Source organism: Pleurodeles waltl, chromosome 7 (assembly GCF_031143425.1).
Source record: "Pleurodeles waltl isolate 20211129_DDA chromosome 7, aPleWal1.hap1.20221129, whole genome shotgun sequence".
NCBI lineage: Eukaryota > Metazoa > Chordata > Amphibia > Caudata > Salamandridae > Pleurodeles > Pleurodeles waltl.
Genome location: NC_090446.1, coordinates 389,976,378 through 389,990,012, shown reverse-complemented (window position 1 = coordinate 389,990,012; position 13,635 = coordinate 389,976,378). Strand labels below are relative to the sequence as shown.

General features: G+C 40.5%; 1 protein-coding gene across 3 annotated transcripts in view; it reads left to right on the top strand.

Annotated features, from left to right (window-relative positions):
* ERGIC3 (ERGIC and golgi 3) overlaps positions 1–13,635 on the top strand; it is a 446,879-nt gene that overhangs the window by 159,797 nt on the left and 273,447 nt on the right. For all 3 annotated transcript variants that reach the window (XM_069243844.1, XM_069243842.1, XM_069243843.1), the window contains one exon: positions 5,969–6,134. In XM_069243844.1, the coding sequence (XP_069099945.1) occupies positions 5,969–6,134 (166 nt within the window). The remainder of the gene's footprint in view (positions 1–5,968; positions 6,135–13,635) is intronic.

Genomic DNA, 13,635 nt, shown 5'->3' with positions numbered 1-13,635 from the left:
ATTTTTTTTTAGATGTCTACAAATCTCAACAGAATGTGAAAGGTAGCAAATGTAGATATACAGCTGAGAGCAATTGTACAAGTTCATAGTCAAGTACCAAGAAATGTTTTAGATGTGGAAGGAAGGAGCATATGGCATTTTATAAAAAAAAAAAAAAAAGTCCAGCCAAGAATCAAGTGTTTATCCCCTTCGCAGCCAGGCCTTTTCCCCCTCCTGTGCCGAGCCTTTTTTTTGGCTATTTGGGACAGTTCGCGCTTAGGCCCTCCTAACGTTTTGTTCACATAAGCTACCTACGCCAAATTAGCGTCCTTTTATTCTAGGTACCCAGAGCCAATAAATGACCTGCACCATGCAGTGGGTTTTCATTCTATACAGGGTATACAGCAAATCATTTGCTGAAATATAAAGAGTGAAAAATAGCTATCAAGAAAACCTTTGTATTTCCAAAATGGGCACAAGACAAGGTGTTGAGGAGCAGTGGTTATTTGCACATCTCTGAATTCCGGTGTGCCCATACTAGCATGTGAATTACAGGGCATTTCTCAAATAGACGTCTTTTTTTACACACACTCTTATATTTGGAAGGAAAAAATGTAGAGAAAGACAAGGGGCAATAACACTTGTTTTGCTATTCTATGTTCCCCCAAGTCTCCTGATCAAAATGGTACCTCACTTGTGTGGGTTGGCCTAGCGCCCGCTACAGGAAATGCCCCAAAACACAACGTGGACACATCCCATTTTTGGACAGAAAACAGAGGTGTTTTTTGCAAAGGGCCTACTTGTAGATTTTGGCCTCTAGCTCAGCCGGCACCTAGGGAAACCTACCAAACCTGTGCATTTTTTTAAATTGGAGACCTAGGGGAATCCAAGATGGGGTGACTTGTGGGGCTCTGACCAGGTTCTGTTACCCAGAATCCTTTGCAAACCTCAAAATGTGGCTAAAAAAACACATTTTCCTCACATTTCGGTGACATAAAGTTGTGGAATCTGAGAGGAGCCACAAATTTCCTTCCACCCAGCGTTCCCCCAAGTCTCCCGATAGAAATGGTACCTCACTTGTGTGGGTAGTCCTAGCGCCCACGAAAGGAAATGGCCCAAAACACAACGTGGACACATCAAATTATTTCACAGAAAACCGAGGTGTTTTTTGCAAAGTGCCTACCTGTGGATTTTAACCTCTAGCTCAGCCGGCCCCAGGGGGGGCAGAAATGGCCTAAAATAAATTTGCCCCCCCAAACCCCCCCGGGGAGCGACCCTTGCCTTCGGGTCGCCCCTGCGTGACATTGGCGCAAAAAAAAAAGATCCCCGGTGCCTGATTGACCTAAAATCGCCCGATTTGCCCCAAAGGGGGGCAGAATGGTCTAAATACAATTTGCCCCCCAGGGGAGTGATCCTTCCCTAACGGGTCGCTCCCCATCTCTAAAAAAAAAAAAAAAACAAACACAACAAAAAAAACACACAAAAAAAACACAAAAAAAAATTAGCCCTGGCGCCTAAAATAATTTAACCCCCCGGGGAGCGACCCTTGCCTACGGGGTCGCTCCCTTTGTGTGACGGCGCAAAAAAAAAAAGATCCCTGGTGCCTAGTGGTTTCTGCCCCCCTTGGGGGCAGATTGACCTAAAATCGGCTGATCTGCCCCCAAAGTGGGCAGAAATGGCCTAAATACAATTTGCCCCTCCAGGGAGCGAACCTTGCCTAAGGGGTTGCTCCCCATCTGTAAAACAACAAAAACAACAACAAAAATCCCCGGTGCCTAGTGGTTTCTGCCCCCCTTGGGGGCAGATCTGCCTAAAATAAATTTGCCCCCCAGGGGAGCGACCCTTGCCTAAGGGGTCGCTCCCCTTACTTAAAATTCACGGACAAAAAAAAAACTCCCTGCTGTCTAGTGATTTCTGTCCCTCTTGGGGGCAGATTGGCCTCATAAAAATAGGCCAATCTACCCCAAGGGGGGCAGAAATGGCCTAAATATAATATGCCCCCTATAGGAGCGACCCTTGCCTAAGGGGTTGTTCCCCACCCCTAAAAGAAAAAAGGAAACAAAAACAAAACAAAAAAATATTTTTATCCCTGGTGCCTAGAGGTTTCTGCCCCCCCCGTGCGGGCAGATCGGCCTAATAATAGGCCCTTTGACAATCAGCGCGTGATCGCGCTCTGACGTTACAGGTGGGGGGAGGGGGAACCCCACAGAGGGAGCGCTAGTGCTACCTCTGGGCTCTGTGCCCAGGATGTAATGGTTACATCCTGGGCACAGCAGCACTGTGCCTCAGTTCGTAACCATTATGTCCTGGGCACAGAAGGGGTTATTATGCGGGACTATAGGACATTATGCTAGAATATGTAGGAAAAGCGGGGGATTTAAGAAAAGTAATGTTAAGTTCGCGACAGAAGAGACTGCTATAAATTCAGATGATTCCAGTGATGATAATGTTAACTACGTATTTTGCATTGATTAACATTCTTGGTATTGACCAAGCAAAAAATAAAAAATCCTTGTATAATGTGAGCATAGGTGGAGTAAATATTAATGTCCTAGTGGATTCGGGATCACCTTTTTCAATAGTGAGTGAAGACGTCTGGAAAGATCAGTTTAAAGAAAACATAAGCAATCATCTTGAAAAAACAGATATGATTGCTTAAAGTTTCACTGGGGAGAATTGAGTTTTTAGGTTATCTGGAATTAGAATTTAAATTCAAAGAAAGGAGTGCAAAGTGTAAAGTGAATTTATCTAGGAAGGGCCCATCAGTTCGGGGTTGGGCAGATCAGGGTGAATTGGGAATTATCCTGAATCGAAATAGGTGCGACCGAACCCGTGTTAATGATAGAGAACAAACTGGGCACTGGCAAATTGTTAGATTTGTTTCCTGAGGTTTTTTCAGGGAAATTGGAATTACTGAATGACTTTCAGCATGAAATAAAATTTAAAAAAGGGGCAGTCCCATGTGTGCACAAAGATAGACATATTCTATTTTGCATACAAAAAGAAGTTCAATTAGAATTGGATAAAATGGTAAAAGAGGGTATAATTGAAGAGATAGTCTGCAGAATGGGTGTTGACACTTGTGGTAGTAAGAAGACACAACAGCAAAGTCAGGTTATATGTATAACAAATATTTTAATTGATCAATATCCATTACCTAGAACTAATGAGATGTTTGCTGCCACCAAAGACACACATTGGTTTTCAACCCTGGATCTCAAATCAGTGTACCACCAGGTTCCCTTACATCAGTACAGTAAAATATTGACAACATTCACAACACCTTTTGGTTGTTTTCAGTTCACACGCATTTCATTTGGTTTGACATTAGCCGTTGCGCTGTTTCAAAGAATTATGAGCAATATCTTCAAAGATATCACAGGAGTTATGTTCTATCATGATGACATCCTGGTGGTTTATTCTGAGCACAATATAAGTAAGGAGGGTATAAAACCCAAAGTAGAACTTATTGAAACAATAAAAAAGGCCCTCGTCCAACATGTAAAGATGATGTGAGAGCTTTCTTGGGATTGGCAGAATTTTATTCCAAATTTATAAGGAATTTTTCTAAGAAAATGTATCCCATACACCAGTTACTTAAAAACAAAGTCAAGTTTGTATGGTCAGGGGAATGTGAAGAGGCATTTACCTATCTAAGAAATAATCTGTGTAATGCCCCGTTTCTCAAGGGTTTTGATTTCAAATGTAAGAGCATTGTTACGACTGATGCTAGTAATAAAGGTCTAGAGGCAGTTCTGACACAATGTGATGAAGAACAGAATAAAGGAGTAGTTGCATTTGCTTCTCGATCCTTAAAGTCAGCAGAGGAGAGGTATTCAGTTATAGAACATGAGACGCTTGTATGTGTGTGGGCTGTAAATCATTTTTGACAATATGTGTGGGGTTTTAAAGTTTTATTAAGATCGGATCATAAACCCTTGACCAAAATTTTGACTAAGTACAGGTTTACAAAAAGTCTCGCCCACATTAAGCAGGTTGTCAGTTAAATTGTTGGACTATACAAATGGCGTCCAATATTTGCCAGGAGTTAAGAATAGAGTTGCAGATTTTCTTAGCAGAATGCCTTTTCCAATTAAAAAAAGAAGATGAAGAGGAGTGTGATAATGGTTATGTGGCAGGGCTATTGGATATTGGCTTGGATGGCATTACACTGTCTGAATGGAATGAAAAGTGTGGTAATGACAACACTTTGAAGATTATTAAAAAGTATGTTAATGAAGGGTGGCCAAACAAAAGAAATCAACTTGGAGATGAAAAAACATACTGGGAGGTGGGGAATGAATTGAGTACTGAAGATGACAAATTGGTAAGAAGCAGCAATGTTATACCACAAGTAAAAGTTAGGAAAAAAATTATTGCGTTGTGCCGACAGGGTCACCTAGGTGTTTCAAAAACAAAACAAAGGATAAAATGTAAATACTGGTGGCCAGGTATAGATTAGCAAATTGAAGTGTTAGTCCGATAATGTGCAGAACGCAATAATTCTGACAAATGTCTTAAAACTTTCAGACCTCCCATGAGTCCCATGGAGCATCCCAACATATCTTGGGATAAAATCGGGTTAGACATTGTGGTCTTAATGAGTCTGATGATGGTGAATACAATTATGTTTTGATGCTTGTGGACTATTGCTCGAAATGGCCAGATATCAAAATTGTCCATAAAACTGATTGTGATGCAGTTATTACATTTTTGGAGAACATTTTTATAAGCGAGGGAGTTACTTGAATGTCTTATAATGTACTATGGACCACAGTTTTGTTCAGAAAAGTTTAAAGATTTTTTTGAAGAGAAATGGAGTTACTCACAGAACCACTTTGGTCGATCACCCAGAAGGAAACGGCCAGGTGGAATGGTTTAATAGAGTTATTAAGGGAATTGTTCAGTGGGTCAAAAGTAGCAAAATAAAATAGGGAAATGAGATTTTGAAGTTTATATGGGCATATAGAATCACTCCTAGTAGTGTATCTGGAAAAAGTCCATTCTCATTGATGAGAGGCCAGAAATCCATAAGTAAAGATTTAGGCTGGTTGCCAGCTGCTAAGAAGGTGGAATGGTGACCAGAACAGGTTAGACTAAAAATTTCAGAAGCTCAGCAAACATACAAAATATGGTATAATGGGAAGTTTGATACTAAGGAATGTAGATTGAAATGTGGGGTTTGACTAACTAAAGGCAGGAAAGTGAAAAAAGGAGAAAGTGGATATTCAGAACCACTTCAAATTTGTAAAATGTTCCATAACTCAGTTAAGTTGAGTGATGGCAAAGTATGGCATAAGAGTAGAATTGCAAAGTATTGAGTGTCTAAACAAATGAAAGAAGAACATGATTTTAATTATGATTGGATGAAGATGAGAAGGGAAATCTAGATAATCGCTAGAACAGGGAAGCGATGATGATGCCAGCAGAATAAGAGAAAGGGATAGTGCAGTAATCAATGTAAATAAGAATAGGGTTGAGAAGAGTCCTATCAAAACAGGAAGATTTGGCAGAGTTATCAACAAGCGGAAGAGATTTGAAGATTTTGTGAACTGTAACTGTGTAGTATATAGTTATGTTTTAATAATATATATATATATTGTCTAAATCAGTAGAGAAAATGCAGCGCATCTTGAGGAAACATTTGAAATATTAGCAGCATTCCATTGTATTAAATTAATTGTGATTTGTTTTGTTGATGTGATGAAAGGGGGATGTGTTGTAATGGGTTTTATACTGATCACATTCCATGTCTCTGCAGGCACAAGTTAGATTTACTTGTCATGCGAACATGGAATGTGATGTGTAGGGATTCGGGAGAAGACTGTTGGCGGTGAGGGAAAGCGAAGTTGTGTTTGTGGACCACACATGGAGCTGTAATAATATATATTAATCTACCTTGAGTCCTGTGATTACCAGAACACTACAGTTTCATAATTTTAAGACACTTTAATTGTAAAACATCAATTTAAACCATCTTTTTCCCTAGCTGTTGTAATGTCTGTGATGATGTTCGTGAGGCCTACAGGCGGAAAGGATGGGCCTTTAAAAACCCTGATGCAATAGAACAATGTAGAAGAGAAGGCTTCAGCCAGAAAATGCAAGATCAGAAAAATGAGGGCTGTAAAATATATGGATTTCTTGAAGTTAACAAGGTAAATGATCTCTTCCCAATAAGAACCAGCTTTGTCTCAGTACTGAACTGAAATTGGCATGTGTGTAATGTTATGTTATACAGAGGAGTTGAAAACCAATTAATTCATGAGGGAGGGTGGTGTCATATTGTTTGACACAACAGTTAAGAATACATGTTGCTCCTGTATTGCCACAAAGGTGAATACTATTCTTCCTCAGATGTAACTGAAAAATTAATGATGGTGAAGGACCATGTTAGATTACAAAAGAGTGTTTTTCCTGTAGCCGGAGTCTCAAATGGAGACCTCTGAAGATACTTGCAGCAAAATACCACTATATTGTTCCCAGTGGGCTAAAATAAAGTGTTTCTGAGAGACCCTGATCATTCATAAATCTCAGCCATCAAAATCCATCTATTTAACACTGCTAACTATTTAAAATGCAGAAATCTCAAGCAATCCAATTGTAGACCACTGCTACTTTGGGTCACAAAAAATACCCTTCTGTTCTTTATCCACAGCACTTCTTTCTGGAACAAATGTATTAAAATGGAAGTTCTCATTTACGTTTTGTCTGAATACTAAAATATGACAAAGAATATTCTTGTAAGTTGTTTTGGGAAACAACCTCACAGCCAGAACTCAGTTTTCAGCATTGATTGTGATGTTTACATGAATCTTACAAAAAGAAACAGTGAACTATAAATTTGTTTCACTGCTATTAAGTCATGCTAGGAAGTGGAATCACATCACCTTGCCAGAAGGAAAATCTGTTAACATATCTTCTCCTATGATTGTTATGGACAAAATTAGCTGTGGCTGAAAATGCTACACTTCAGAGTTGGCAATACAGGCGGGAAATGTTGGCCCATTCTTGTCTCTTTACTTGTCTGAAACAAAATAGTTCATTCTGGAAAAGAAAGATTTGTTCAGCACCGTGATGTGTGCACATCCCACAATGATTTCGGCAGCAATACAAATAAGGCTGTTATTCTAGGAATGTTTGCAAACTCAACTGGGTACGTTTGTGTTTGAGTAATGCACTTTTATATCTAATGCTACAAGTAGATGAAGGGCTGTACAAAAGCTGCACTAAAAGGCAATTGTCCATTTGTATTTTTATATAGGATTTTATTTTCTCAACAAGATAATGTCAGTATTTTGGAAGAGATAAAGTATCAGAACCAATAACCGATATTCTGCATTTCGATTGATTCCTTTATTATACATATGGATTTGTGTAATCCATTAATTGCAGGGATTTAAACATTTATTTTCCATAATGCACTCCTTTTTACTTTGCCAGACCCATTTTTTAGCTCCAGGAGTTTCATTCATCAATTTCTTTACAGATTTCAGGAAAAATATCGGGATTTTAACTCATTGATAAAACTTTGGCCATCCTGAAAAGGTATCTAACAGTGCCTGCTCAATCCCCTTAACAGGGAGTATTATAGTTATATTAATGTCACAGCCTTGATCTTTATACGTGCTCTGTTGATCTGTAGTGAGCTTCCTTTTCACAACAATTTCATGGCCCACTCAGTCGGAAGGAGAGTAACACTGATACAGCACACAAATCAGAGTAATTGAGTTCACTGCCCAAATGTACATTTTGAAGGATCTCCTCAGGTGAATGCTGCAAGTAGAACAATGTTATCCTGAACTTACTTTGTAAATGATGCGATAACAACATACTTCTGCTCCCAGAACGTAGCTGCCTCTCCTATCACTCGTTGACCTATTACTTGTTGACTGTTTGCTTGCCTTTAACAACTTACAGTGATCCGCTGCATTTGGGCTTGCTTTGGACTATGCAAATTCTACATGCATACATAGAGGTTGGCATCCTGAACGATAATACTGGTGCATACAACGCAAACCAAGCCATGGATCTGCTAACACTTTTTTCTCTACAAATTCTGTGTGACTTTATTGGCTACGCCTGAACACATTAAATCAGCAGAAATGATCTGTGTTGGAGGATTGGTCAAACCAAGCCAGCATCTAACCCAACATAACAAGCATGCCTATGCGACTGTGTCCGTTCCGGGTGTCAGCTAATATCTGGTGGACTGATAGAACCTATCCAGTTGTCCACATACCACTGTTCAGCTGTGACCGTATCAACTGGCCACAATGTAAATGACCATAGACACTTTCAGTGCTGGCCCTACAACTCTTTCATAGTATCTTAAATGGGAATGCAGTAATCTTTGGTAATGCAGTCCAAGGGCCTCGGTAGTCTTATTAATTTAAGAGAACCAACAAAGAAAGCGAACAAACTAAAATCAAAGAAAATTATACTGCATACCTGCCTTAAGTTGTTTGCTGCTAGACTTAAATGTTTTTCTTAATCAAGAATATCCAAGCCTTTTTGCCCTGCATGTACGATTTCTCAGTGAGGAATTAGATGGACAGTATTGTCAGAAAACAAGGAGCCAAGGTCCAATCTGCTTTTCACAGAAGCACAAATGCAGGATTTGAAGGAGTTGTTTTCAATGACATGGACAGGAATATATAACCGTTTGCTTTTCCCATTTTTCTCATCCCCATATTCCAGGAACATATTAAAGCTGTATTTTGCTACATGGATCTTCAGACTGTCCTGGTGAATGTACAGCCCAAGTTTAGGGTTCCTCCTGTGCCACTGATAAAAGAGAAGTAGTAAGTACGGTACAACAACCCAGGACATTTACACATCACATGTTGATATTTAGGCACCATATAAATGACCAGAGGTTCCTGATGACTGTAGCACCGCCTTCGGGCAGTTAGGGCTCTATTACTGGTGCACCATGTGGTATAAAGTGGAAGAGGTTCTGCCTCTAGTGCAGAAGCAAAGGGCTGTACCATGTCTTTCACCCCCACCAGTTGCTGGCAAATCTCATAATACTTGCCAGTCCCAGTGCATATTGATGCCTTGTCAAGGTACAGAAAAGAGTCCTGGTCCTCCTCTCTATTCCCTCAGTGCATAATCAGGGAGTTTATGCAAGGGCTTTTTCCTACATATACATGTCTAGTAGTTCAGCACAGTTTCCCCTGCCATTTCAAACTTATCTACAAAGCTGAAATACAATAAGTGATATGAAAGATAGCTACCAGGAACGCTATCACATCAGGAAGCCTTGTAGCTGAAATTAGGGCTTTCACCGCCAAACAACCCTCTTGGCTTTTTTAGCCAAGAAATCCTTTTTCAGTCTCAATCTTCTTTTGAAATATGAAGTGCCTGGGGAAATTTAATTTACAGTGCTGCATTGTACAGGGGTGTGGAATTTATTAAAATATCTACTTGTCCACGGGACAGGTTGCTTCTCAAATCTACTTGTCCTGTAAAAAGATCTACTTGTCCCTTTGGTGCCATGTAGTGTGGCGCCAAATTATGGCAGCAATCTCATTATGTAAGAGCTCTGATAATAGCCTCTCTGATTATGCCAGGGCTACTACCATAGTAGGGCTTGAATACTTGCAATTTCAATCCCTACTGTAGCAATTTCCTTATTTTTCCACCTTTGTACAGATCTGCATACTGGGGCTGGAGGAAGCAGTAAGCAATAGTTCCAGGGCTGGAATGCCTTTGAGTCTGCATACCTACTAACCTGCATGTTTTAAAGATCTTCACCAGCTTCTCTCTAATATTTTCCCATAATAAGAAAGGTTGGACATTTACTCCTGACAATGGCAGAATTAGAACTTCTTCCAGGGTTGGGAAGAAAGTGGCTGGAGGGAAAATGAACTTGCAAATGCTCAATAGATTTTCACATGAGCAAATCTACACATGCGTATTTACCCATGCTAAAATACAGTTCACAAATATTTTATAGGGGTACGACATATACCATGGGTGCACTTTTGTGACTTTCTTTAAGAATTTGGGGCCACATGTAGGTAGGTTCATATTTGCGACCCGCAAATTGCGAGTCGCAAATCCGAATGTAGGATGGTGTCCCTGACACAATCTGTGATTCGCAAGGGCTTCGCAAATGCACACCTCATGAATAATCATGAGGTGGGTCGCAATTTGCGACCCCCTTGCGAATGGCGGCCTCACAGGGATGGTGGCCTGCTGGAGACAGCAGACCACCATGTCTGGTACTGCTTTTCAATAAAGCAGTTTTTTTTTTTTTTTGTAATGCAGCCCGTTTTCCTTAAAGGAAAACGAGATGCATTACAAAAACGAAAAATTAAACGTTTTTGTTTCATTTTTTCAGAGCAGGCAGTGGTCCTGCGGACCACTGCCTGCTCTGAAAAAATGTTTACAGTGACATTCACAATGGGAAAGTGTTAGCACCCATTTGAAATGGGTGCAAACTGCCATTGGTTTGCGCCCGCGTTCGCAAAACAATCCTACATTGCACTGCGAGTCGCAATTAGGAAGGGAACACCCCTTCCTAATTGCGAGTCGCAAACCCGTTTTGCGATTCGGTAACCAGGTTACCGAATCGCAAAACTGGGTTTGTGCATCGCAATTTGCTTTTTGCACGTCGTAAACAGCGAAAGTCGCTGTTTGCGACATGCAAAAAGCTACCTACATGTGGGTCTTGGTCCCTAATTAGGTCTGGTGTTAAAGACATTTTGTTTTTATTAAACTTCTATTTCTCTCTCTTTCGGCTGGCTTTACTGTGAGCGCATTCTTCTCTTCCACAAGGAGCATATTGGCACACAAAGTAGTTGTGTTCAGTGTCAGGAACTACAGTGGCAATCAGTGACGTAACGAAACTGGAGGGTGCCCCTTTGCAAAGAACATGGAGGAGCCCCCTCTCCAGACTCACTCAGGGCAGGTGCTGTGCTGAAGGGGCCCCCTGGAGGGCGGCTGCGGGGCCTTTGTTATGCCACTGGTGGCAACGTGTGCTTTTAGAGTTCAAAAATGTTATTTTTTTTTTTTTTGCCAGTGTTTGTTACAATGTTGAGGGCCTGGTAGCTCCCACAACAATAAAGTGTTACAAAAGCCATGTCAAAACAAGACACGCATTGATGAAACTAAAAGACTTATAAAAATATGTCAGATCAGTTGGCTTTGTCAGTGTTTGTTTATTTTCATGCTTCCCATAATCGTGTTGAAAATGGTTACACTGATTTTCCATTAGAAATATTTTTGGGAAATACTAGCATGCATCAAAACATTTTACTAAATGACACCTCATTTGCATCTAATCAGAGAGCATTCTGGGAGCATTATACTTAGCCTCATAGCCTAAACTTTTCAAACATGTGTATACACGTTTTTTTTATTTGTACTGGAACCAACGTCAGTAGTGAAGTGTGACCTTAAAACATTTATTTACAGCACTCACCCTAATAATGAAGGTTTTCAAATAATGAACCATAAATACAAGTTCGAACAGCATTATCTTTTGGAAACACATTACCTCAACTGTAGAGAGTTCCACTCTCTGTAAACAGGCAGCCAAAGGGTTTGTGCTGCAGAGGGTTGGGCCTACTTGTCCCAAGGACAAAGTAAACATAATAACTTGTTGCCCTTGACCCCAAACAAGATGTCCGGGCGTCGGGCGATAGGAATTCCACATCCCTGTTGTACAAGTGACATGGGAGCTGAACTCACAACACTTAATTTGCTTGTTCACAAATGGAGGCAGGCCAAAATGCCTCTTAAATTCCCGTTTGCATTACCAATGGCAGCACTGTCTGAATTCAAAAGTCTTAATTATGCTAAAGGGGTAGGAGCAGGAGTGGGAAATAACATCTTAGTTAACAGTTTTCACCATGTATTGAAAATACAAATATGCAAATCATCACTTAACGTAACATCCTGGGCGATTGCCACCAACATACAAGTGCAGAGTGTCACCAGAAGCAAGACTATGCAAACAATTGTAGGCAATTACCCCACATGTTTTATCATTGTACATATCCCTTCTGGTATAGAACAACATTTACTGAGCCTATCGGCTGTGAGTGGACTCATAAAGGGCCGGTTTCGGGAAACCATTCCCTCTCCAGGAAGATTAGTACATTTTTCAGGGAGACTTGTCATTTTGTGTAAACAACGGGGCCTGCATGAATTCCTTCCAACCCCTCAGACCTTAGAGCAACTTAGCGACGCTCCTGACATAAGACAATATGCTTTCTCCAGCTTTTGACTTATTCATTAAGGGCCCAGAGCCATTTTTGAACCTGGGCGGTGGTTTCACACTTTATTTTATGCGTCAAGGAGGCCAATGGGAGCAGCAGTGCTGTTGTTTGACCCAGGGCAAAACATTTTGGTGGAGCCCTCTAACCCAAGAATCCTTATTGCCCTTGAAAGGGTAAAAAGCTGACTGGATCTGTCTAGATTCAAATCTGTGACTTACAGGTTGCACATACATGTCAGGACCTAGCACTTTAATTTAATTCGTTACCTATACCAATTTCACACACAAATAGAGTGTGCTTAGGAACCAATGGAACACCAGCATGAAGCACTATGTATGTTAGTTACATATTTTAATTTGTGGAAGGTACATTACGTCTGTCCTCACAAAACAAACACTTCCTCGACTCTGTCCTGTTCTCCCTAAATCATCCCCTCTACCTTTGCGCCTGCCTGTGTGTGAACACTGAAATGTTTTTACTATAGAGAGATTGGATTTGTACGTGTTTGAACAGGAGGAGGAAAGCACAGGCTGCAGCACCAGCCGTAGGACAGGATGCACTCTTCCCACATGACAAAAAATGAGTCCCAGTGGTTGTAAAGTACCTCTCGGGCTGAGATTGAAATCGCAATGTAATGGTTAGACCTTGTGGTCTCCATGCTGCTATGATTTTCCATATGTTGCTAGTTAAAGTGTGACCCTATGTAGAACAGAACAGGGTAAATTAGGCCAGCTGCACCACCCTCTTGTGAGGGTCCTGGACAACAGCAATGCCATCTTGGTAATCTTCAACTTGATCTTGAGGGGAAAGTAATCCTATCCTAACAGCAGCTGTCATGTGTATGCTACCATTTGAGGACACTCTCATACCAAATGATGATAGATAGAGCTGGGTACTCCATAGGATTCAAAATCCTTAATCCAAGTAATTTGGTAAAGATATATTGCAGAAAAGATCAGGGACAGGCCTTTGTAACATTCAGGACGTTTATTAATAATAACTATGCGAAAATTGGCTTGAATAAAAAAGAAGGAACATTGCTTTAAGTATTTCAGTGAGAGCCATGTGGAAGGAATGCTTCTAAGAAAGTCTGTAAGAGATTTTGTTAAAGTTTATGGATGATGTAATCAAGTTGAGGAGGAAAGCCAAGTTTCATTTCTTTTTTCCAAATACAACGTTTTGCCAAATACTAGTTGATTCACAAGTGGATCTTGGTGGCTGTAAGCAAGAGGTCAACAAAGCAATTCTGACAACCAATCCGTAGACTGTTTCCCAAGTTCTGAAGCTTGATCATTCGATGGTCCTCCACTGTTCTTTCCAGATCCAACTAATGGAAGAGTTTTGCCACCAGAGATGAGGGATATGATAAGATGCCTCAAGTTCTGCATTCACAGATTTGGGTGTTTTAGGAAGTCTGTATTGCTGTTTG